At 37.7% G+C, this 26,879-nt stretch overlaps 1 protein-coding gene and 1 pseudogene across 3 annotated transcripts in view; one reads left to right on the top strand and one right to left on the bottom strand.

Annotated features, from left to right (window-relative positions):
- The window catches only part of APOOL (apolipoprotein O like), a 130,695-nt gene that overhangs the window by 31,386 nt on the left and 72,430 nt on the right, over window positions 1–26,879 (top strand). For 2 of the 3 annotated variants that reach the window (XM_032387881.1, XM_032387880.1), the window contains exon 2: window positions 16,503–16,607. The exons of the other annotated variant lie outside the window; for it this stretch is intronic. In XM_032387881.1, coding sequence (XP_032243772.1) covers window positions 16,503–16,607 — 105 coding nt within the window. The remainder of the gene's footprint in view (window positions 1–16,502; window positions 16,608–26,879) is intronic. 3 annotated transcript variants of the gene reach the window in all.
- LOC116621833 lies at window positions 17,959–18,933 on the bottom strand (annotated as a pseudogene).

The following is a 26,879-nucleotide window of genomic DNA, read 5'->3' as shown; positions in this document are numbered from 1 at the left end:
TAGAGTCACATGTATCTTTTGAGGCCTTGAACTGTGGTTAGGGCATGAAGGAACTGCATTCTCAATTTTATTTAATTTTAATTAATTGAAATAAAAATTTAAATAGCATATGTGAGTAGTGGCTACCATATTGGACAGTATAGTTCTAAGGGTCCTAAGAAATTATCTGCTTGAGGTCTTTCATTTTACAAATAAGGAGATTTTGGCCCAGAGATTATGTAGTTGTTTAAGAACAGAACTGGGATTAAACACAGGTATCCAGATGCTCACATCAGTGGTATTACTAGAAATGAACACTTTGAAATTTTTTTGGATGCTTTGAAATTTTTTTTTAAAGATTTTATTTATTTGACAGAGAGAGACACAGCAAGAGAGGGAACAGAAGCAGGGGGAGTGGGAGAGGGAGAAGCAGGCTCCCCGCAGAGCAGGGAGCCGGATGCGGGGCTCGATCCCAGGACCCCGGGATCATGACCTGAGCCGAAGGCAGACGCTTAACGACTGAGCCACCCAGGTGCCCCAGACACTTTGAATTTTTTAAGTTGCTAATCAAATTGTAATTATTACTTTTACTTCATTTATTGTGTTTAGTAGCAATTACCCAGTTCTCCTATCCTTTCTGCTTCCTCTACTTCACACACACCTATATTCTCTCCATCAAAAAAAATATGTCTTTAGGGTGAAGTTTTCAAATTAATTTAACTAGGAAGTAGGTTTTCATTGTGTGTGATTTTAAATGACTTTTACATCTCAATTTTTGAAATTCCTTCTGTGGTCTCCACATTCAAGATGTTCAATGTGGGTAAAAGAGTGATTCTGGTCATATAATCTAGAGTATTATTTTGATATAAGGTAATTATTTATTCATAATTTCCCTTGTAGTTTTAAGAGAAATAAGGTGGCAATATCTTATCTGTAGTAAATTATGCACTGGGAAATTATCACTGAACTTCAGAATTGTGCATTGTCAAAATTAGGAGGATGGGAGAAGATATTTGCAAATGACGTATCAGATAAAGGGCTATTATCCAAAATCTATAAAGAACTTAATCAAACTCAACATCCAAAGAACAAATAATCCAAGCAAGAAATGGGCAGAAGCTATGAATAGACATTTCTCCAAAGAAGACGTCCAAATGGCCAAAAGACACATAAAAAATGCTCCACATCCCTTGGCATCAGGGAAATACGAATCAAAACCACAGTGAGATACCACCTCACACCAGTCAGGATGGCTAAAATTAACAAGTCAGGAAACAACAAATGTTGGTAAGGATGCAGAGAAAGGGGAACCCTTTTACACTGTTGGTGGGAATGTAAGCTGGTGCAGCCACTCTGGAAAACAGTATGGAGGTTCCTGAAGAAGTTGAAAATATAGCTATCCTGTGACCCAGCAATTGCACTACTAGGTATTTACCTCAAAGATACAAATGTAGTGAAACGAAGGGGCACCTGCACCCCACTGTTTATAGCAGCAGTGTCCACATTAGCCAACATGTGGAAAGAGCTGAGATGTCCATGGACACAGGAATGGATAAAGAAAATGTGGCATATATATACAATGGAATATTACTCAGCCATCAGAAAGGATGAATACTTATCATTTACATTGATGTGGGTGGAACTGGAGGGTATTATGCTGATCGAAATAAGTCAGTCAGAGAATGACAGTTATCGTAAGGTTTCACTCAAATGTGGAATATAAGAAATAGGGCAGAGGACCATTGGGGAAAGGAGGGAAAACTGAATGGGAAGTCATCAGGGAGAAAAACCATGAGAGACTCTTAACTATAGGAAACAAACTGAGGGTTGCTAGAGTGGAGGTGGGTAGGTGGATGGGGTAATTGGGTGATGAGCATTAAGGAGGGCACATGATGTGATGAGCACTGGGTGTTATACGCAGCTGATAAATTATTGAACACTACATCTGAAAGTAATGATGTACTATAAGTTGGCTAATTGAATTTAAATTTAAAAAAAGAAGCTAAGGATAATTGTTGGGGAGTAGTGGGAAATAAGACTACCTGTATAGATTGGAGATAGATTATGGACAGTCTGAAAAGTACAAAATGGTTCTACATAGTGTTCTAGGCAAGAAGTTGCCAATTTTCTTGAGCAGAGTAGTAATCTGACGGACAAAAGAATGATTTTAGTTTGACAGTGGTAATTACAGTTGGTTGGAATTAGATGAGAATGGAGTGATGGCTTTTGGCTAAGGAGATTGGTGATGATGGAAATGATGATGATGATGGTTATAATTAATATGTATGAGCCCCTCTTCTCTGCTTGTTCCTGTGAGATAAGTAATATTACAGTGTTTTAAAATTGACACCCATTCAAATCACTTGCCCAAAGCCACACCACTATAAAGTAATATAGCTCAAATTTGAAACTAGGTCTCACTCTGAAGTCTCTCCTCTCTCCATTATTTTACCATCCAGGCAGTAAAGGCCTGATCTCGGGTGGTGGACCCTATTGCACTCTGTACCTGCCTGTATAATAACATTCATCACAATGGGCTCTTTTGGTAGTATATATTTGTCTTCTCTATTAGACTGTGATTCTTTGAGGACATGGATTTTATCTTAATCATTTTAGTAACCCAGCACCTAAATTGTACATTAGGCACTTGAAAATGTTTGTCGAGGGGCGCCTGGGTGTCTCAGTCAGTTAAGCATCTGACTTCCTCAGGTCATGATCTCAGGGTCCTGGGATCACGCTCCCTGCTCAGCAGGGAGTCTGCTGCTCCCTCTGCCCCTCCCCCTGCACATGCTTTCTCTCTCTCTCAAATAAATAAATAAAATCTTTTTAAAGAAAATGTTTGTTAAATGAAAGGATAGAGAGTACAGAGTAAGCAAGAGATATAAACAAACAATTTTTGTACTTGAGTGCAGTAGAATATTAAAGTTGGAATTCTAGAATTCTTTCTTCTGTTCTTGCCTTTTATCAGTATTAGTAAACTGCCCTCATTTCAACTGAAAAATGCTGTTGACAGATAATAATGGGATATATCCTAAGTTTCATAGGAGTTTTTAAAAATTTTTTATTATGGAAAATTTCAAACATTTACAAAAGTAAGATAACAATGTGAAATAAAATAATGTAATATAGCATAATATAATATAATATGTAATGTAACATGTAATATATGCCTATCCCCGAGCTTCAACAATAATCAAGTCCTGGCAAATCTTGTTTCATCTTTACCCCACCCCTGGAATATTTTGAAACAGATCCCAGACATATTTCATCTGTAAAAATATTAGCATATATCTCTTAAAAAACTGGAACTCTTTAAAAAATTATCATACATAAAAATTCCCTAATACCAAATATCTGGCCAATGTTAAAATATCCCTGAATATGAGGTTGGTTGGGAAGATGACATAGTGGGAGGACTCTGAGCTCACCTCCTCCCACAGATAGAACTAGATAACACTCACATCAGCTTAAGTAACCCAGAAAATGATACGACAACTGGCAGGACAAACTCCGGAGATACAGCCTGGAAGGAGCAGTTTGAAAAACACCAGGGGTATATGGGAGGTAGTTACTTACTCACCTCAGAGCATGGCTCAGAGAGACAAGGATCATGGTGAGACCCCTCCAGGAATAAAGGAGATGGCAGGCACTAATTCCCTCCCCTGCCCCCAGGTATGAACAGTGGACACTTGCTGTGACCAGAGCACCACAAACACTCCTTACTTAACATCTTATACCAAGCCCTGCCCATCCCTCACCCAGCATGCTTCTGTGGATCCTCATCTCCCAGTCATGCTACACTTAGTCCTGGTGCTGCAAACCCCTCCCTCAGAAGATAGGAGCAAACGTTCCTAATACCACATCTCCCAACCTGTGTGTTTTGTAGGACCTCAGTTCCAGGGGTGCTGGGGGCAGGTCTCGTTTCACAAACAGACCACCACATACCATGTTAAAATGTGCCACAACCTGCTGGGGACCAAACACTGCGCACAATAAGCAAAGAGAACCTCTGCAGACAACTGGACTGAAGGAAAAAGAGGCCAAGACTCAACAGCAGAGCACATGCAACACACATAGGACACAGTCCCTGAAATGCTAGGCCCTGGGGAACAGGGGACACTGCACTGCAGGGCACTACAGGAGCTCTTTTTCTTAAGGCCATTACCTTCAAAAGCAAGAGACATAGCTAACTTTACTAACATACAGAAACAGACACACAAACAAAATTAGAAGACAGAGAAATATGTCCCAAATGAAAGAACAAGACAAACCACAGCAAGAGACCTAAGCAAAACAAATATAAATAATATGGCTGATAGAGAATTTAAAGTAATGATCATAAAGATACTCAATGGACTTGAGAAGAGTGTGGAGGATATCAGAGAGACACTTCACAAAGAGATACAAAGGAACCAATCAGAGATGAAGAACACAATAAATGAAATTAAAAAGGCACTTAATGGAAAAAATAGGCTAGAGGAAGCAGAGGAACAAATTAACTACCTGGCAGACAGAGTAATGGGAAGTAACTAAGCTCAGCAAAGGAGAAGAAAATTATTCAAATTGAGAACAGTCTAAGGGAACTCAGTGACTTCATCAAACACTTCATCTGCATTATAGAGATCTCAGAAGAAGAAGAGTGAGAAAAGGAGGCAGAAGATTTATTTGAAGAAATAAGAGCTGAATACTTCCCTAATTTGGGGAAGGAAACAGATATTCAGATCCAGGAGGCACAGAGATCCCCCAACAAAATCAACCAGAGGAGGTCCAAACCAAGACACATGGTAATTAAATGGCAAAAAAGTAGTGATAAAGAGGGAGAGAACAGGAAGATGGCAGCAGAGTTGGAGGAACCTAGGTTCCTCTCTTTGCATGAATACAACTAAGTAACTATCAAATCATCCTAAATACCCCAGAAATTGACCTGAAGACTGGCAGAAGAAACTTCACAACTAAAGGGAGAGAAGAGGCCACATCCAAGAAGGTAGGAAGTACAGGGATGTGGTTTAGGGGATAAACAGATCCTGGCTGCTGCAGTGGGGAGGGAGCTAAGGTGGTGGAGAGGGCAAAAGAGAGAGGAGCACATAGGGGAATGCACAAGGAGAATGTTTCTCCATAGCCACTGGCTTGGAAAATGAGAGGCACTGGATTTTGTGAGTTCATGCAATCAGTGGGGCTTAAACCCTGGAGTTTTAAAGGTCAGCGGGCTTGGTTGGGATAGAGCCGTGAGAGTATTACACTGCTCCTGGAGAGAAGAAAGGCAAACAGCCCAGGGTAGACAGCTCGGAAACAGTGATCTGAGGAGTGCCTGAGGCACACACTGGGGATATTATTCACCAGTCATGGAGACTCCTCTCCCAGAACAAAGGAGCTGGCTGACACCATTTCCCTCCCCGACCCCTTGGCATAAACAAAGACCAGCCTGCCTTAAGCTGTGCAGCTCTGGCATGGGGCTGCCTAACTTGCATACACCAGCCACAGCCCCCCGTGCTCTTGTGGGCCTGCCCTTCTCAGTCATGCTTGCCTCAGTCCTAGCAGGGTGGGCCCATCCCCTCCTAAGACCAGCACAAACCCCTTCCCACACCCTGTGTCCCAAACAGTTCTGTAGGCCTCAATTCTGGTGGAGGTGGTGACAAGTCTCATTTCATAACCAGACTAGATCACACCTAGTTAAAACTCATCACATTCAGGCCAGGGACCAAACACTGCCCATAGAAGGCAAGGAGAGCCTCTGCAGATGACTGGCCTGAAGGATAGAGCAGCTAGAACATAACAGCAGAACGCACACAACACACAATTGAGGCACTCCTTGAAGTACCAGGCCCTGAGTACTACATGACCTCTTCATAAAGCCGTTACTTGCAGGAGCAGTACGTAACTGACTTTCTAACACAGGGAAGAAAGCAGAGACGTAGACAAAATGCCAAAATGGAGAATTTATCCGAAATGAAAGAATGAAATCTTACGGCCAGAGATCTTAGTGAAACAGATAGAAATAACATGCCTGATGGAGAATTTAAAGCAGTGATCATAAGTATACACACTGGACATGAGAAAAGAATGGAAAACATCACAGAGACTATTACCACAATGATAAAAGATAAAAAAAGAATCAGAGATGAAGAATGTAATAAACCAGATTAGGAACACATTAATGCAATGAACAGCAGGCTGGAAGATGCAGAGGAATTAATTAGTGACCCAGAAAACAACATAATGGAAAGCAGTGAGGCTGAAAAAAGGAAAGAATTACACAAAACAAAAATAGACTTAGGGAACTCAGTGACTCCACCAAATGTAATAACATTTGTATTCTAGGAGTCCCAGAAAAAGAGAGGGAAGTGGAGCCAGAAATTTTTGAAGAGCTAATAGCTGAAAACGTCTCTATTCTGGGAAAGGAAACAAATATCCAGATCCAGGAGGCACACAGAACTCCCATCACAATCAACAAAAGCAGGCCCACACCAAGACATATTTTAATTAAATTTGAAAAATATAGTGGTAAAACTTCTTAAAAGCAGCAAGACAAAAGAAGTCCTAAACTTACAAGGGAAAACCCATAAGGCTAGCTGGAGATTTCTCAAAGAGAAACTTGGTAAGCCAGAAGAGAGTGGCATGATACATTCAAAGTGCTGAATGGGAAAAATCTGCAACAGAGAATACTCAATCTAGCAAGGCCAGCTATCCCAGCTCTGCAAGAAATATTAAAGGGGACTCTTTGAATGGAAAGGAGAGACCAAAAGTGACAGTATTAAGGCAGGAAGCACAAAAGCAGTAAAAATGACTATTTCTGTAAAAAGACAGTCAAAGAACTCACACACAAAAAGGACAAATGTAATAACATATACCTAAAACAGGAGGAGGAGAGGAAGAAAGAATGGGTTGATACTTGAACGACCATGAACTTAAAAGAGACTGCTATTTGCAGAAGAGGTTACATAGAAAGTTAGTGGTAACCATCTATCAAAAACCATTAATACATATGCTAAGGATAAAGGGAAAGAAATCCAAATATATCACTAAAGAAAATCAGTGAAACTTGAGAGAAATACAAGAAAGGAACAGAAAAAAATTTCCAGAAAAAAACACAAAACAAGGAATAAAATTGCAATACATACATATCTATTAATAATTACTTTGTTATATGGACTCAGTGCTCCAATCAAAAGATTTACGGTGTCAGATTGTATAAAAGAAACCAGACCAGGGTGCCTGGATGGCTCAGTTGGTTAAGTGTCTGCCTTCGGATCAGGTCATGAACCCAGGGTCCTGGGATCGAGCCCTGCATTGGGCTCCCTGCTCAGCGGGGAGCCTGCTTCTCCCTCTGCCGCTCCTCCCTGCTTGTGCTCTCTGTCTCTCTCTGAAATAAATAAATAAATAAAAATCTTAAAAAAAAAATAAGCCAGACCCATCTTTATGCTACCTACAAGAGACTCATTATAGACTTAAAGACACTTGCAGATTGAAAGTGAGGGGATGGAGAAATGTTTGTCATGCAAATGGGTGTCAAAAGAAAGCTGGAATAGCAATAGTTATATTGGACAAACTAGATTTTAAAGCAGAGACTGCCACAAGGCACAATAATGGCACTGTATAATAATAAAGGGGACAATCCAGCAAGAAGATAGAGGAGTTGTAAATGTTTATGCACCCAAGATGGGAGCACCCAAATACATAGAATGATTAATAAGAAACACTAAGGAACTAATCAATAGTACTACAATAACAAATAGTATGGGACTTTAACACCCCACTTATATCAATGGACAGATCATCCAAACAGAAAATCAGCAAGGAAACAATGGCTTTGAATGACACACTGGACCAGATTGATTGAACAGATATATTCAGGACTTTCCATCCTAAAACAGCAGAATACACATTCTTTTCAAGTGTACATGGAACATTCTCCAGAATAGGTTACATATTATGTCACAAAAAATGGCCTCAACAAATACAAGATTGAAGTCATACCATGCAACTTTTCTGACCACAGTGCTATGAAACTTGGTCAACCACAAGAAATAATTTGGGAAGTACACAGGTACATGGAGGTTAAGTAACATGGTACCAAACAATGAATGGGTCAAGCAGGAAATAAAAAATAAAAAAAAGATATTGAAACAAATGAAAATTAAAACACAACTACCAAAATGTTTGGGATGCATCAAAAGCAGTCCTAAGAGGGAAGTATGTAGCAATACAGGTCTACCTCAAGAAACAGGAACAATCTCAACCTAATCTTACACCTAAAGGAACTAGAAGAAAAGCAACAAAGGAAGCCTAAGGCCTGTAGAAGGAAGGAAATAATAAAAGAATAGAGCAGAAACAAATGATATAGAAACTAAGAAAACAGTAGAACAGATCAATGAAACCAGGAGCCGATTCTTTGAAAACATCAATAAAATTGATAAATCTCTAGCCAGACTTATCAAAAAGAAAAGGACCCAAATAAATAAAACCATAAATGAAAGTGGAGAAATATCAACCAACAGCAGAGAAATACAAATAATTATAACAGAATAGTATGAAAAACTATATGCTAACTAATTGGACAACCTAGAAGAGATGGATAAATTCCTAGAAACATATCAACTGTTAAAACTGAAACAGGAAGAAAAAGAAAATTTGAACAGACCAATCACCAGCAAAGAAATTGAATCAGTAATCAAGAATCTCCCAACAAAGTCCAGGACCAGATGGCTTCATGGGAGAATTCTACCAAACACTTAAAGAAGAGTTAATACTTATTCTTCTTAAACAATTCCAAAAAATAGAAATGGAAGGAAAAACTTCCAAATTATTCTATCAGGCCAGCATTACCCTGATACAAAAACGAGATACATATACCACAAAAAAGACAACTACAGGCCAATATCTCTGATGAACATAGATGCAAAAATCCTCAACAAAGTACTAGCTATCAAATCTAAGCATACATTAAAAAAATTATTCACCACAGTCAAGTGGGATTTATTCCTAGGTAGCAAGGGTGGTTCAGTATTCACAAATCAATCAATGTGATACACTGCATTAATAAAGAAAGAATAAGAACCATATAATCCTCTCAATAGATAACAGAAAAATCATTTGACAAACTACAACATCCATTTATGTTAAAAAGACTAAACAAAGTAGGTTTAGAGGGAACATACCTCAACATAATAAAGGCCATATGCTAAAAACCCACAGCTAATATCATCCTCAATGGGGAAAATACTGAGAGCATTTCACCTAGGGTCAGGAACACAACAGCAATGTCCACTCTCACCACTGTTATTTAATATATTACTGGAAGTGCTAGCCACAGCAATCAGACAACAAAAAGAAATAAAAGGCATCCAAATCAGCAAGTAAGAAGTCAGACTTTCACTATTTGCAGGGTGCTATATATAGATAAATTAAAACACCCCACCAAAAAGCTGCTAGAACTGATAAAAGAATTCAGTAAAGTTGCAGTATACAAAATCAATGTACAGACATTACTCCATTTCTATACACCAGTAATGAAATAGCAGAAAGAGAAATGAAGGAATAAGTCCTATTTACAATTGCATTGAAAACAGTAAGCTACCTTGCAGTAAACCTAACCAAAGAGGTGAAAGTCCTATACTCTGAAAACTACAAAACACCATTAAAGAAATTGAAGATGACACAAAGGAATGGGAGGACATTACATGCTCAGGGACTGAAAGAACAAATATTGGTAAAATATCTATAGTGCCCAAAGCAATCTACACATTTACTGCAATCCCTGTCAAAGTAGCAACATCATTTTTCTCAGACCTAGAGCAAATAATCCTACAATTTGTATGGAACCACAAAAGACCCTGAATAGCCAAAGCAATCTTGTAGAAGAAAAGTACAGCTGGAGGCATCACAATTGTGGTCACATTATTTTACAAAGCTTTAGTGATCAAAGAGGTATGGTACTGGCATAAAAAATAGAATAGAATAGAGTAGAATCGAATAGAATAGAATAGAAAACCCAGAAATGAACCCACAATTATATGGTCAATTAATCTTTGACAAAGGAGAAAGGAATATCCAATGGGAAAAAGACAAGTCTCTTCAACAAGTGTTGTTCAGAAAACTGGATAGCAACATGCAAAAGAATGAAATTGGACCCCTTTCTTACACCATACACAAAAATAAATTGTAAATGGATTAAAGACCTAAATGTGAGACCTGAAACTAAAAATCCTAGAAGGGAACACAGGCATTAACTTCTTTGATATTGGCTATAGCAACTTCTTTCTAGATATGTCTCTTGAGGCAAGGGAAACAGAAGCAAAAATAAACTATTGGGACATCATCAAAATAAAAAGCTAACCTATGGAATAGGAGAAGATATTTGCAAGTTACATATCTGATAAAGGGTTAGTACCCACAATACATAACGAACTTATAAAATTCAACACCTAAGAAATGAATAATCCAATTAAAATGTGCAGAAGACATGGATAGACGTTTTTCCAAAGAAGACATACAGATGGCACACAGACACATGAAAAGATGTTCACCATCACTGATCATTAGGGAAATCCAAATCAAAACTAGAATGAGATATCACCTCACACTTGTCAGAATGCGTAAAATTGAAAACATTAGAAGTGTTAGCCAGGATGTGGAGAAAAAGGAACACTCTTGCACCATTTGTGGGAATGCGAACTGGTGCAGCCACTGTGTGAAATGTTATGAAGGTTTTTCAAATAATTAAAAATAGAAGTACCCTATGGTCCAGTAATTGCATTACTGGGTATTCACACAAAAAATACAAAAAACGCTAATTCAAAGGGATATATGCACCTCTATGTTTATTGCAGCATTATTTACAGTACATAAACTGTGGAAGCAGCTCAAATGCCCATCAGTAGATGAATGGATAAAGAAAATGTGTGTATATATAAATTTTTATACACACACACACACACACAATCGGATATTGTTCAGCCATGGAAAGGATGAAATCTTACCATTTGCAGCAACATGGATGGAGCTAGAGTGTGTAATGCTAAGTGAAATAAGTCAGAGAAAGACAAGTACCATTTGATGTCACTCATATGTAGACTTTAAGAAACAAAACAAATGAAGAAGGGAAAAAAAAAAAAAGACCCAGAAACAGACTATTAACTATGGAGACCAAACTAATGGTTACCCGAGGGGAGGTGGGTGGGCAATGGGTGAAACAGGTGACAGTTATTAAAGAGTACATTTTAAAAATAATCCCTGAATGTATCATAACTTTTTAAAGTTCATTTTAAAATTCTTGTTCCAAACAGTATCTATATGTTAGAATTTATTGATTTTAAGTCTCATAAGTCTGTTCCTCCATTTTGCTTCATTTATTTATTGAGGAAATCAGGTCATGTCGTTTTCCCTTTAGAGTTTCCGAATTCCTGAATTTTCTTAATGAGTTCCCATGGTGCCTTTTAACATGTTTCACTGTATTTATCTCCTCTGTCATAATAATATAGGATAACTAACTGATAATTCCTATTTAAGTTGAGAACTAGAAGATTTTGCTTTAACTTCATCAATCTTTGTCCCATATGAAAATCTCAAACCTTTCAAATTCCAGTGCACTTTGTCTTATTCTACAAAACAACACACACAAGAGTTTCCTTATAAAATGGCAACATGGCCTCCAACAGTATGATTATTAGAAACATATTATTAAATACATTATTAAGAACAGTTTTAAGATTTTTGTTGTTTTTGCATTTGTATTTTTTGCTGTTTTCTCTTCTTTGGTTATATTGTTGCCCATTAGGGATGGACAATCAATTACTTGGTTGTAATCACTGTGAATTGTTCCTCTCTTTGATCATTGCCTCTGCATTGTTTGTTGATTTCATTTTCCATTTAGTTTTCAGGGCTTAACCTTTTTAACTTTAAGTTTTTTTAAGATTTTATTTATTTTAGAGAGTGAAAGAGAGAGAAAGCAAGAGTGTGTGAAAGGGGAGGGGCAGAGGGAGAGGGAGAGAAGCAGACTCCCTGCTGAGCACAGAGCCCAACATGGGGCACAATCCCAGGACCCTGAGATCATGACCTGAGCTGATATCAAGAGTCAGATGCTTAACCTACTGAGCCACCCAGGCACCCCTTTTAATTTTTAAATTTAAAAAAATTTTATACTTATCACAGGACTCTTGATTTATTTCTTTTTTTAAATTTAAATTCAATTAGCCAACATATAGTACATCATTAGTTTCAGATGTGGAGTTTAGTAATTCATCGGTTGGATATAACACCCAGGACTCTTGATTTAATACAAAAAATCATTTGCTACATGATGATACATCTCTAAAGCAGAACTAATAATTAGGACTGGTTTTATATTAGACTAATAAATATATAGTCTTTATTACAAAATAGGTAACACAAATTCTTATAAAGAAAACTTTACATTTCAATTCTCTTTGTAAAGTAGAAAATAACCCATATGTTTATGTTCCCAAGTGAACATGGATAAGGCATTTACCCATTCTGACAAGTGTGAGGTGACATCTCATTCTAGTTTTGATTTGGATTTCCCTAATGATCCCTTCTGTGATCTAATTAGTCATACATTTTTTTTTCACTTTTTTTGATGATGCTGCTATTTAAAATGGCTCCCATGCATAGTGCACAAGTGCTACTAGTATTTTTAAGTGCAAGAAATACGTGATATGCCTTATAGAGAAAATATTTGTGTTGAGTATACTTCGTTTAGGCATGAGTTACAATGCTGTTGACCTTAAGTTTAATGTTAATGAATTAACTATATATTAAATAAGGAGTTTTTAAACAGAAACACATATAAATAAAGGTTACATATTGGTCAGTTGATAATAAATGTAACCAGAGGCTTGCAAGAAATTAACCCTTAGTTTTCCCTAGGAGCAATGTTTCAGTTTTCACAGCTATTTTATGGAATGCAACTATCGCAGATAATGAGAATCAACTGTATTTTGATTACAGAAGTGCTTGGAAAGGTTGAGTCTTATGTGCGAGTTAATCTGATGCTCATCTTCAGTCTTGGTTTTTGTAAATCTCTGTATAATAGAATTCTGTTCTAGAACCTGTTATCTTTTGGAGGAAGCCAATTTTTCTCTGTCACTGATTTTAAACAAGTCGTTAATAATTTGGAATTGACAAGTCATTATTTTGAAGTTACAAATAATTTTAATGCAAGATGTTCTTGTGAAAAGTAGGATTGCCTTTGTTCAATTTTAATGCTATTTAATTAATGGCCTTATGGGACTGTAGGTTTGTATAGTACCCTCAAGCTCTGATATTTTTTGAATGTCTTACTTAATTTTCTAAATCAGGAGTTGGCTTTTTTTTCTGTAAAGGGTTAGATAGCAAATTTGTTAGACTCTACAAAACAGAAGGTCACATATTCTTTGTTTCTTATTTTTGTTTTCACTGTTCTTTAAATATTAAAAAAAAAAATGAAAATAGGACACCTGGGTGGCTCAGTTGGTTAGGCATCTGCCTTTGGCTCAGGTCATGATCCCAGGTTTCTGGGATCAAGTCACACATGGGGCTCCTTACTCAGTGGAGAGCCTGCTTCTCCCTCTGCCTGCCACTCTCCCTGCTTGTGCTCATCGTGCACTCTCTCTCTCTCTGACAAATAAATAAAGAAAATCTTTAAAAATTAAAAAAAAAAGAAAACATTCTTAGCTCAGAGACCAGACCAGATTTAGCATAGAGCTGTAATTTGCCAATTCCTTTTCTAAATTTTTCATGTGTTATGCAGTCAGCTGCCTCTCTTTGGGTAGGGAATCCCTTCTTCATCAGTATAACCTGTGTTTGAAAAAGCCTGAGGATGCCAATGTGCCTGTTTTCTTTTGATCAAAATCTTGGCCTTTTCTATTTTGAGACAACAAGTATGCTGTATTTTATTGTTATTACAGATCTCAGCCAGAGCCTGATTAGCATCAAATACATCTGAGAAGAAAAATGAGGAGTAAGTGCAGCCACTTAACAACTTTATTCAGCAAGGAAAGATTGGAGAGCTAAAATTAATTGTCCATTTACCAAGTACAAGCCATTTTTATATAATTATTTATTTAATCTTCATGATAACCATATAAAAGGAAGGCATTTCCATGTTTTTCAGATAAATAAACTGAGACTCTAAGGTAGCACTGTCCAGTAGGATTTTTTTCAATGATGGAATTACTGTGTATTTGTCTCTACAGTACACTGCTGAGCACTTGAAATGGAGCTAATGTGACTAAGGAAATAAATTTTAAATTTTATTTATTTTTTATTTAAATTTAAATAACCACAAGTAGCTAGTAGTTACCATATTGTGCAGCATAACTCTAAGAGCTTAAGTTACTTGCCCAGATATAACAGTTCCACAACTGGAATTCAAAACCAGGTCTGTGTAACTCCTAAGCTCATGTTTTTACCATTATGCCACACTGCCTCATTAGCAAAAGGTGGATGGGCCCTACCCTACTGAATAGAAAATATAGTGAATTTACTTAGGCATTTTTCAAAATATGTTAACTTTTTAGGCCACTAGTTCAGTTAATCTAGACTCTGGAGCCCTGGATCATAAATATCAAGTAACACGTATGAATTTATTTTATAGTCTATATATTATTATTGTATTATGTGAAGATGACTATACTCTGAGAAGATTAGGGTAATTGAAATTTTTTTAGATATTAGCATACTTCAACTGTTTTTTTTGTATTTAAGGAATAAGGTCTAGTCAGCTGTTTTTAAAATAGCTTTTAAATGTGAGAATTTACATTCTTTAATCACTTCAGCGATATAGTAACAAAATTTCTCAGGTGCATGGGAGAGCATCCTTGATGGCATCAGCTTTAATATTTTTTTATTGAGAAATGACATAGGTATGATGTAGAAATCTTATTTCATTAGTGAATACCGAGTATAAGGAAATCAAATGTGATGTCTTTTGGAAAGGTAGGCCTAGATAAATTACTCTGTAATGCTGATATATATATCAGAAGGAGGCTTGAAGGGAAAATAACAGTGAACAAAATTTTTATTAGTATTGAGTCTTCATTTTACCCTGTCTGAAGTCTCAGTCTAAATCAGTCATGACTGGCTTAAACAGGAAGTAGCCTAACTAAAGTCTCTAGCTTCCCTTATTCTGCTCAGAAAATATTGAAAAATGTGTCAGAAATGAAGTATAGGCACTATCACTGTTATCAGAGAACATTTAGAGTCCTTTGACTAGTATTTCTTCCAGTTCTTGTATAATTTCACTTCTGTGTAAGCCAAAGAGACCTCTTTCCTCTGGATGTCCTTTGTCAATTTCAGCCTGTCCTATGTAAAGAAAATATTTGTTCCCTGGAAAGCTTTTCAGCCGGCCTTAAATGGATAATCCTTGGGGAATATTTTGATACCTCAATGACACTGGAGCACTTTGTTCTTAGAGCCAGTGATTTTCCTGCATTATTTTTTTTTGTTTAAATATTTATTAATTTTAGAGATCGGGAGAGAAAGAGAGCATGAGCTGAAGGGGCAGAGGGAGAGAGAATCTCACGCAGACTCTGTGCTCAGCACAGAGCCCAGTGCAGGGCTGGATCTCACAACCCTGAGATCAAGACCTGAGCCAAAACCAAGAGTCGTAGCTTAGCTGACTCTGCCACACTGGTGCCCCTTTCCTGCATTCTTAATTCAAATCAAGTTATATCCAAAACAAAGTTCACTTTGGCTTAAATAAAGCATGAGATAGGTAAAAAGTGAATGTTTTGGAAAGTTAGGAACAAAGGATTTGTAATGGAAGGAAATTATTTTTATAAATAAATATAAGTCGTATTTCAAGATACAACTTGAATCATTCAGTACTCCAGATCACCCTTATCTTTTACTTTCTCCATAGCATTTATCAATTTCTAATATATTATTTATTGTGTTTATTGTCTGTCTGTGCTCCACTAGAATGTCATCTCCAGAAGAGCAAGAATCTTTGTTTTGTTTATCGATACAGCCTAAGCACTGAGACCAGTGGTCTGACACGTATTTGTGTACTAAGTGACTACCATGATCTATCCTACTGAATCCTTCAAATTTTGTATTCACTTCTTGGTAATTATTTTATTGGTATATTCCATATGAAGTAGACAGTTAACTAATAAAAATAATTACTATCTAGGATGATATGAGAATTTTAGGAATTATACTGTAAAAATATATGCAGCAATTTGGAGTGCTTGAGTTTTTAATACTTTAAATAAAACCCATAGTGTTGCAGGGGCGCCTGGGTGGCTCAGTCGTTAAGCGTCTGCCTTCGGCTCAGGCCATGATCCCAGGTCCTGGGATCGAGCCCCGCATCGGGCTCCCTGCTCCGCGGGAAGCCTGCTTCTCCCTCTCCCACTCCCCCTGCTTGTGTTCCCTCTCTCGCTGTCTCTCTCTCTCTGTCAAATAAATAAATAAAATCTTTAAAAAAAAAAAAAAAACCCATAGTGTTGCTTGGATACCCCCAAAATGTATCAGGAAATGGAGGATGGGGAGCTTTTCAATTAAAAATAATGATATATCTTTCTCAGATGGGAAAGCTGACAACCACACCTGGAGGTCTGATATGTGCATCTATAACTGTGCATGCAGCTAAAGAAGAAGAATACAAAAAGCAGCTAGTAAAACCAGAGCAGGTAATTTGCCTATAAAAGTTTGTGCATTTTGTATAACATAAATATGATGCAAAAGCCATGAGTGTTTTTATTTTTGACTTACCTCTCTTCATCAAAAATGTATTTGAAGTATTTGTTAGGCACATTTTATAAGTTGAAAGAAATAGTCGTAGGGTGTGTCAAAATAAACACTGTATTTGTTATATTTAAATCAAACATCTAAAATTCCAACTCCAGTGAAAAAAATTAGTGATTTTTCTTAGTGAATAATCAATTAGTAGTACAGGATCTTAGTACTTATAAGCAGTCTGATTTTTTTTCTTGACAAATTTATACAAGTACACCTGATACTTGAAAACCTTAGTTTAAGAAATTCATTAAGATCTCAGCTTTGAAAGTGACCTTAGATGTTTTCTAGTGCAGCCTTCTGTGGTACTGTAATCCCCTCTACAATAGGCACACTAAGTGGCCATTTATCTTCTATAACAATAAAATTCTGGAAAAAGGAACCTAAGGCAGTCTATCCATTTTCTGGCAGCTCTCATTCAGCTTGAGGTCCTTCTTTATGTCAGACACAGCCGTGTCTCATAATAAGTTCTGTCCTTTGGCCTTGTATCTCTTGGCATTGGTACCATATAGAAAAATTCTCATCCCTCTTCCACAAAACAACTCTTCAGATATCAGTTACACTTTAAGTAATTTTGTATCCTGGATAAGTATATTAGTAGCTTTAACCCTCATATGTCATAGCTTGGAGTTCTTGCACTATAATGGTCATTCTTTGCCAAACATGTTTAGGATGGTTAGTGTTTTTTTTCAGGTGACTGTAGGATAGAGTCAGATTCTGACTTCTTGTTTTAGATAATATATTTCTATTAATACTGCCTGAGATCACATTTGTTTTTATGTTTATATTTGTTTTGAGTGTCCTTATAATCAACCTTGCTTATAATCAGCTTTTGACCATGACATAGTAAACTTGGAGTTCTCTAAAATTAATTAAACTTCTTTATATGGGCTACTGGTAAGCTGTCTTTTTCCAATCTGTACTTAAGTATATGGACTTTTTGCACTCCATTACAGGTACAATTATGCCTGTTAAATTTTATTGATCTAGTCTATCATACCAGCTTGTTGATACTTAATTGTGGCTGTTGATTCTGTTCACCATTGTACTTTTTTTTTTTAAGGGGATCTTTCTCTTTTATTAGATAAAAAACACAAATAAAACCTGGAGGAACTGGGGGAAGGAAATATAGAGAAGGCCTGGGCAAAGCTCAGAGATGACAAAGGGGAAAAGCAGGGAGCGGAGGGGAAACAGTAAGAGCCCCAAGTCAGGGCATGAAAGAGGTTTCTAAAGAGTAACATCTCCTTATTTGATGACAATTTTCTGGTGCAAGACTTGGGGCCCAGAGCCAGGGAGTGGCTCGGGAAGTGCTGAGGCAGTGGGTGGCAATCCATGGGCAATGATGTTCTACTTGTAGGCCTCATGGATGATCTTGAAGCCTTGAGCAGTGGTGTAGGGGATGTCTGTGACAGGGTCCCAGTACAGGGCTGGGCAGTGGGTCACAGGGCAGACCTCCCAAACAGAGACCTTGGGGGCAGCCCTTGGGAAAACCATTCCTCAAATGTCACATCACTGAAAATAATGAAGGTACAGGAGCAGTGAGCAGGAGGGTTGATGGGTCCAGTGCTGGCACGGGGAGTCAGTGCAGAAGCTGTGGGAGCAGGATCCAGTCCTTCCACATCCACATTCTCTTCTTTAGGGCCTGGCTCCCCAACAAGCAGCACTGCCACTGAATGATAGGTGATTATGGGCCCAGGGCACGTCTGCTTCTTGTGCACCTGCTTCTTTTTGTCAGCCTTGATCTGCTCATATGTTTCTAATAAACATAAGTTCAGCTCCTCTGTGATCTTGGCCTCTCTGAGCAGCACCTCCTGGATCAGTAGCCACTCCCAATGGGGCCTCTTTCACTGCTGTGACTGGCGCTGCCTCTCCTGTACCCAAAGGAATGTCTGTCACATATGCTCAGCTGTAGACTGACACATGGAGTTCTGTCAGAGCCATTTTCCTGTAGTTCCTAGTGGCAGCAGTGCTTTCTCTTATTAGGCCTTCTGAGAGCTACCAGCTAGAGTGCTGACTTTTCGAGGTCTCAAGATCTTGAGAGGCTCCTTATATGCTTTGGTGACTACTCAGCACTTCCTTCTTGGCTCTTCTGCTTCTCTATCACTGGATGGTTCATCCCCTTCATGGATGTCGAAGTAGAGTCCACCTAATCCTTGTGTCTGACTGGTGCCCTTGATACTCATTATTTCCCAATTCCTCTGTGAAACCCCCGTAAGTCATTTTAGCAATGTTTATTCTTCTAGTCCATGAGGATGGAATGTCTTTCCATTTCTTTGTGTCATCTTCAGTTTCTTTCATCAGTGATTTATAGGTTTTGGAGTACCAGTATTTCACCTTCCTGGTTAAGTTTATTCCTAGGTATTTTATTATTTTTGGTCCAGTTGTCATTGGGATTGTTTCCTTAATTTCTCTTTCTGCTACTTCATTATTAGTGTGTAGAAATGCAATGAATTTCTGTATATTACTTTCATATCCTGTGACTTTGCTGAATTCAGTTGTAGTAGTTATTTGATGGTTCTTTAGGGTTTTCTACATATAATACTGTCATCTGCAAAGAGTGAACGTTGTATTTCTTCCTTATCAATTTGGATGCCTTTTCTGTCTTTTTCTTGCCTGATTACTGTGACTAGGACTTATGGTACCACGTTGATTAAAAAATGGTGGGAGTGAACATCCTTGTCTTGTTCCTGATCTTAGAGGATAAGCTCTCAAATTTTCACCATTGAATATGATGTTAGCTGTGGGTTTTTCATAAGTGGCCTTTATTATGTTGAGGTATATTCTCACTAGACCTATTTTGTGGAGAGTTTTTATCATGAATGGATGTTTTACTTTATCAAATGCTTTTTATACCTGTATTGATATTATCATATGGTTTTTATACTTTCACATGTTAATGTGATGTATTACATTGATTGATTTGTGCTTACTGAACCACTCTTGCATCCCTGGAATCAATCCCACTTGATCATGGTGAGTGATTTTTTTTCACGCATTGTTGGATTCACTTTGCTAACATTTTGCATCTGTGTTTATCAGAGATATTGGCCTGAAGGGGGGTGTGTGTGTGTGTGGTGTCTTTATCTAGTTTTGGTATCAAAGTAATGCTGCCCTTGTAGAATGAATTTGGAAGCTTTCCTTCCTTTTCCATTTTTTGGAATAGTTTGAGAAGAATAGATATTAACTCTTTTTTAAATGTTTTGTTAGATTCATGTGTGAGTTCATTGGGTCCCAGGCTTTTTTATTGCCAGATTTTTGATTACTAATTGAATTTTATTGCTAGTAATGATTCTGTTTCAATGTTCTATTTCTTCCTCATTCAGTTTTGTGAAGTTACATGTTTCTAGGAATTTATCCATTTCGTCTAGGTTGTTCAAATTGATGGTATATAAATTTTTATAATATCCTCTAATAATCTTTTGTATTTTGGTGGTGTTGGTTATTTCTCATTTCATTTCTGATTTTATTTCCTTGAGTCCTCTCTCGTTTTTTTCTTGATAAGTCTTGCTAAAGGTTTACCAATTTTGTTTACCTTTTCAAAGAAGTAGGACCCTGGTTTCATTGATCGGTTGTGGGTTTTTTGTCGTTATTTAGTTTCTATTTCATTTCTCCTCTGATCTTTATTATTATTTTTTTTCTTTTTTAAATTTTATTTTATTATGTTATGTTAATCACCATACATTACATCATTAGTTTTTGATGTAGTGTTCCATGATTCATTATTTGCGTATAACACCCAGTGCTCCATTCAATACGTGCCCTCTTTAATACCCATCACCAGGCTAACCCATCCCCCCACCCCCCTCCCCTCTAGAACCCTCAGTTTGTTTGTCAGAGTCCATTGTCACTCATGGTTCGTCTCCCCTTCTGATTCCCCCTCTTCATTTTCCCTTCCTACTATCTTCTTCTTCTTCTTCTTCTTTTTTTTTTTTTTAACATATAATGTATTATTTGCTGGCTTTGGTATTTATTTGTTCTTCTTTTCCTACCTTTTTTAGGTAAAAGGTGTGTTTATTTGGGATTTTTCGTTTTTTGAGGTAGGCCTGTATTGCTATAAAGGCCTGTTAGAATGGCTTTTTCTGCGTGATAAAGTTTTTTGGATCATTGTGTTTTCATTTACATTTGACTCCATGTATTTTTTTATTTCTTCCTTGATCTCTTGGTTGACACATTCATTGTTTAGTAGCAAGTTACTTAGCCTCCATGTATTTGTATTCTTTCCAGTTTTTTTCTTGTGACTGATTCTAGTTTCCTATCATTGTGCTTGGAAAAGATGGATGATGTAATTTCACTTCTTTTTTAATTTATTGAGACTTGTATTGTGGACTAAATATGATCTATTCTAGAGAATGATCCATGTATACTTGAAAAGGATGAGTACCCCACTATTTTTGGATGACATATTCTGACTGTATCTGTTAAGTCCATCTGGTCCAATGTGTCATTCAAAGCCACTGTTGCCTTGTTGATTCTCTGACTGATTCACTGATCTATCCAGTGATGTAAGTGGGGTGTTAAAGTTCCCTACTATTATTATATTACTGTTAGTTTCTTCCTTTATGTCTGTTAACACTGCTTTATGTATGTAGGTGCTCCCATGTTGGGTACATAAATATTTATAATTATATCCTCTTATTGGATTGTCCTCTTTGTCATTATGTAGTGTCCTTTTTTGTCTCTTGTCTTTGTTTTTATTTATTTAGATTCAGTTAGCCAACATGTAGTACATCACTAGTTTCAGATGTAGTGTTCAGTAATTCATCTGTTTCCCATAATACCCATGCTCCTCAAATCACGTACCCTCCTTTATGCCCATCACCCAATTACCCCATCCACCCACCCACCTCCCCTGTAGCAATCCTCAGTTGTGTTTCCTGTATTTAAGAGTCTCTCATGGTTTTTCTCCCTCTCTGATGACTTCCCATTCAATTTTGCCTCCTTTCCCCTATGGTCCTTTGCACCTTTTTGTATATTCCACATATGCGTGAAACCATATGATAATTGTCTTACTCTGATTGGCTTATTTTGCTCAGCATAAGACCCTCCAGTTCCATCCACATCAATGTAAATGGTAAGTATTCATCCTTTCTGATGGCTGAGTAATATACCATTGTATATATATATGACACATCTTCATTATCCATTCATCTGTCGGTGGACATCTTGGCTCTTTCCACCGTTTGGCTATTGAGGACATTGCTGCTATGAATATTGGGGTGCAGGTGCCCATTCAGATCCCTACATTTGTATCTTTGGGGTAAATATGTACTAGTACAATTACTGGGTGTAGGAGAGCTCTATTTTTAACTTCTTGAGAAAGTTTCATATTGTTTTCCAGAGTGGCTGTACCGGCTTGCATTCCCACCAACAGTGTAAGAGGGTTCCCCTTTCTCCACATCCTCGTCAGCACTTGTTGTTTCCTGAGTTGCACATTTTAGCCATTTCTGACTGGTGTGAGGTTGTATCTCATTGTGGTTTTGATTTGTATTTCCCTGATGCCAAGGGATATGGAACATTTTTTCATGTGTCTTTTGGCCATTTGTATGTCTTCTTTGGAGAAATGACAGTCCATGTCTTCTATCCATTTCTTGATTGGATTATTTGTTTTTTGGATGTTGAGATTGATAAATTGCTTATAGATCTTGGATACCAGCCCTTTATGTGATGTGTCATTTGCAAATATCTCCTCCCATTCTGTAGGTTGCATTTTAGTTCTGTTGACTGCTTCCTTTGCTGTGCAGAAGCCTTTTATCTGTTGAAGTCCCAATAGTTCATTTTTGCTTGTTTCCCTTGTCTTTGGAGACATGTATAGCAAGATTTTGCTGCGGCCGAGGTCAAAGAGGTTGCTGCCTGTGTTGTCCTCTAGATTTTGATGGATTCCTGTCTCACATTTAGGTCTATCATCCATTTTTGAGGCTAGGACTTCTAGTTCTATGTTGAACAGCAGTGGTGATAGTGGACATCCCTGCCGTGTTCCTGACCTTAGGGGAAAAGCTCTCAGTTTTTCCCCGTTGAGTATGGTATTCGCTGTGGGCTTTTCATGATATTGAGATATGTTCCCTTTATCCCTACACTGTGGAGAGTTTTAATCAAGAAAGGATGCTGGATTTGTCACATGCTATTTCTGCATCAATTGAAAGGATCATATGGTTCTTTTACTTTCTTTTATTAATGTGATCTATCATGTTGATAGATTTGTGAATGTTGAACCACCCTTGCATCCCAGGGATAAATCCCACCTGGTCTTGGTGAATAATCCTTTTAATGTACTTTTGGATCCTATTGGCTGTTTTTTTGCTGAGTATTTTGGCATCCATGTTCATCAGGGATATTGGTCTGTAATTCTTTTTCATGGGGTCTTTGTCTGGTTTGGGGATCAAGTTAATGTTGGCCTCAGAGAATGAGTTTGGAAGTTGTCCTTCCATTTCTGTCTTTTGAAACAGCATCAAAAGAATAGGTATTAATTATCCTTTAAATTTTTGGTAGGATTCCCCTGGGAAGCCATCTGGCCCTGGACTCTTGTTTGTTGGGAGATTTTCTTTTTTAAAAAATTTTATTTATTTATTTGACAGAGACACAGCAAGAGAGGGAACACAAGCAGGGGGAGTGGGAGAGGGAGAAGCAGGCTTCCTGCAGAGCAGAGAGCCTGATGTGGGGCTCGATCCCAGGACCCTGGAGTCATGACCTGAGCCGAAGGCAGACGCCTAATGACTGAGCCACCCAGGTGCCCCTCTTGGGAGATTTTTGATTATTACTTCAGTTTCCTTGATGGTTATGGGTCTGTTCAGATTTTCTGTTTCTTCCTCTTTCAGTTGTGGTAGTTTATAAGTTTCTAGGAATGCATCCATTTCTTCCAGATTGCCTAATTTGTTGGCATATAGTTGCTCATAATATGTTCTGAAATTTTTTTAAATATTTTCTTGGTGTTGATCGTGATCTCCTCTTTCATTCATGATTTTATTAATTTGGGTCCTTTCTCTTTTCTTTTTGATATGTCTGGCTAGGGGTTATTGATCTTATTAATTCTTTCAAAGAACCAACTTCTAGTTTCATTGATCTGTTCTACTGTTCTCTCAGGTTCTATTTCATTGATTTCTGCTCTAATCCTGATTATTTCTCTTCTGCTTGGTTTAGGGTTATTTGCTCTTCTTTTTTCAGCTCCTTTAGGTGTAAGGTTAGCTTGTGTGTTTGAGACTTTTCTAATTTTTTGAGAAAGCCTTGTATTGCTATGAACTTCCATATTAAAACCAGCTTTGCTGTATCCCAAAGGTTTTGAACAGTTGTATTTTCATTTTCATTTGTTTCCATGAATTTTTTTTAAATTCTTCTTTAATTTCTGGGTTGACCTATTCATTCTTCAGGAGGATGCTCTTTATCCTCCAAGTGTTTTGAGTTCCTTCCAAATTTCCTCTTGTGATTGAGTTCAAGGGTCAAAGCATTGTGGTCTGAAAGTATGCATGGAATAATCCCAGTCTTTTGGTACCGTTTGAGACCTATTTTGTGACCCAGTATGTGATCTATTCTGGAGAATGTTCCATGTGCACTCAAGAAGAAGAATGTGTATTCTGTTGGTTTAGGATGGAATGCTCTGTACATATCTGTGAAGTTCGTCTGGTCCAATGTGTCATTCAAAACCCTTGTTTCCTTGTTGATCTTCTGCTTAGATGATCTGTCCATTGCTATGAGTGGGGTGTTGAAGTCTTCTACTATTAATTTATTCTTATCATTGTGTTTCTTTACGTTGGTTATTAACTGGCTGATATAATTGGCTGCTCCTATGTTAGGAGCATGAATATTTACAATTGTTAGATCTTCTTGTTGGATAGACTCTTTAAGTATGATATAATGTCTCTCTTCATCCCTCACTACAGTCTTTGGTTTAAAATCTAATTTGTCTGATATGAGGATTACTACCCCAGCTTTCTTTTCATGTCCATTGGCATGATAAATGGTTCTTCACCCACTCACTTTCAACCTGGAGGTGTTTTTATGTCTACAATGAGTCTCTTGTATACAGCATATTGATGGGTCTTGCTTTTTTATCCAATCTGATACTCTGTGTCTTTTGATTGGAGCATTTATTCCATTTATATTCAGAGTAACTATTCACAGACATGAATTTAGTGTCATTGTATTACATGTAACGTCCCTGTTTCTGTAGATTGTTTCTTTCTGGTCTATGTTACTTTCGGCTCTCTCTTCACTTACAGGATTCCCATTAATATTTCCTGGAGGGCTGGTTTAGCAATTACAGATACTTTCAGTTTCTCTTTGCCCTGGAAGCCCTTTATCTCTCTTTACATTCTGAATGACAACCTTGCTGGATAAAATACTTTTGGCTGCATGTGCTTCTCATTTAGTACCCTGACTATATCATTCCAGCCCTTTCTGGCCTGCCAGGTCCCTGTGGATAGGACTGCTGCCAGCCTAATGTTTTTTATCATTGTAGGTTAAGAAGTTCTTTTCTCGACCTGCTTTCAGGATTTTCTCTTTATCTCTGAAATTTGTAAGCTTCACTATGATATGTCAGTGTGTTTATTTTTATTGCTTTTGTGGGGTGTTCTCTCTACCTCCTGGACTTAAATGCCTGATTCGTTCCCCAGATTAGGGAAGTTCTCAGCTATGATTTGCTCAAATATACCTTCTGTCCTCTCTTTCTCTTTCTTCTTCCTCTGGGACCCCAATAATTCTAATATTGTTTCGCTTTACAGTATCACTGATTTCTCGAAGCCTCCCCTCATGGTCCACTAGTTGTTTTTCTCTCTTTTCCTCAGCTTCCTCCCTTTCCATCAACTTGTCTTCTATGTCACTGACTTTCTTCTGCCTCATTTACCCTAACTGTTAGAGCATCCAATTTAGACTGCTTCTCAGTTAAAGCATTTTTAATTTAGGCCTGATGAGATTTTATTTCTGCACTAAAATATTCTCTAGTGTCTTATGCTTTTTTCAAATCCATTTAGTAACTTTATCATTGTTATCCTGAATTTCAGTTCTGAAATTTTATTTATATCCATATTGATTAGAGCTGTTGCAGAGAGTATTCCCTCTGGTTCTTTCTTTTGTTGTGAATTCCTCCTTCTAGTCATTTTGCCCAGAGAAGAACTGATGAATGAGAGAGCAAAATAAAAAATATCAACCACGATCTAAGCAAAATACACAGTAGACAAATCCTAGGAGGTTAGAAGTAAAAAAAAAAAGGAGGGGGGAGAGAATATAATCTCAGGTGGTCAAAACATGGTGATCCATTTGGTCCTGGGTATATTTGGTCTGTTTGTTAGAAAACACCAAATCCCAAAATTGTAAAGAAAGTGAAACTTGGATATATACGAAAATAAAATTGAATACAGTGAAAGGAAGGCAAAAATGAAGAATCTATTTCTAAAATATAAATGTAAAAATGAAAGTTAAAAAAAATATCTAAAAGCAAAGAGTTGATAAAGTAAGAAGCTAGTTGAAAAGGAAAAAAAGAAAAACGGCAAAGGTAAATTTTAACTGAAAGAAGAAAGAATCATGAGAAAAAAAATCTCTACTTCTATACACTATTTTCCCCTAGCACTGGAGTTTTGCAATTCTGTGTGCTTGGTGAACTTGGTATTCCACTGATGTTCTAGCTGATCCTCTGGGGGAGGGGCCGCTGTGATGATTCTCTGGTGTCTTTGCCTGGGTGTGGTTGTGCCACCCCTTGCTGGCAGGCCTGGATCAGTGTAACTTGCTCCGGGTTGCTTTATGTGGCCTTTGTTCCCTGAAGGCTTTCTGGGTTGCTTTATAAGATGAAAATCAAAATTGCAAGTGCTCTGATCTCCAGCCCTGGAGATGAAAGATTGTGGCCCACCCTCTTCAGTAAACGCTCAGGAAAAAGCAATCTTCACTTTTGTGTGTGCCAAACTCTGCAGATGCCTGCAGTGCACAGCTGTGCCAGTGCTCCCCTGGGAGGGACGAGTGTCACTGTGGTCCTGTTGCTTACAGGGCCCCCACATGGAGAGTGGTCGAACAATCTTGCCACGGTTCACAGTTTATGATAAACCTAGTTGAGAGCCCACTCCCAGGCTCCCTGACCATAGCCAGTTTCCCCACTCCAATGCTTGGGAACTCTCCTGGCTCACGCACCCCCTTTCTTTCTGTGACCCCAGGAATCATGAGACCACACTGTTCCACCTAGGATTCTT

This window comes from Phoca vitulina, unplaced genomic scaffold (genome assembly GCF_004348235.1).
Source record: "Phoca vitulina isolate PV1807 unplaced genomic scaffold, GSC_HSeal_1.0 scaffold51, whole genome shotgun sequence".
Lineage (NCBI taxonomy): Eukaryota > Metazoa > Chordata > Mammalia > Carnivora > Phocidae > Phoca > Phoca vitulina.
Note: the sequence above shows the minus strand (reverse complement) of the source record. Positions and strands in the feature narration are given on the sequence as shown.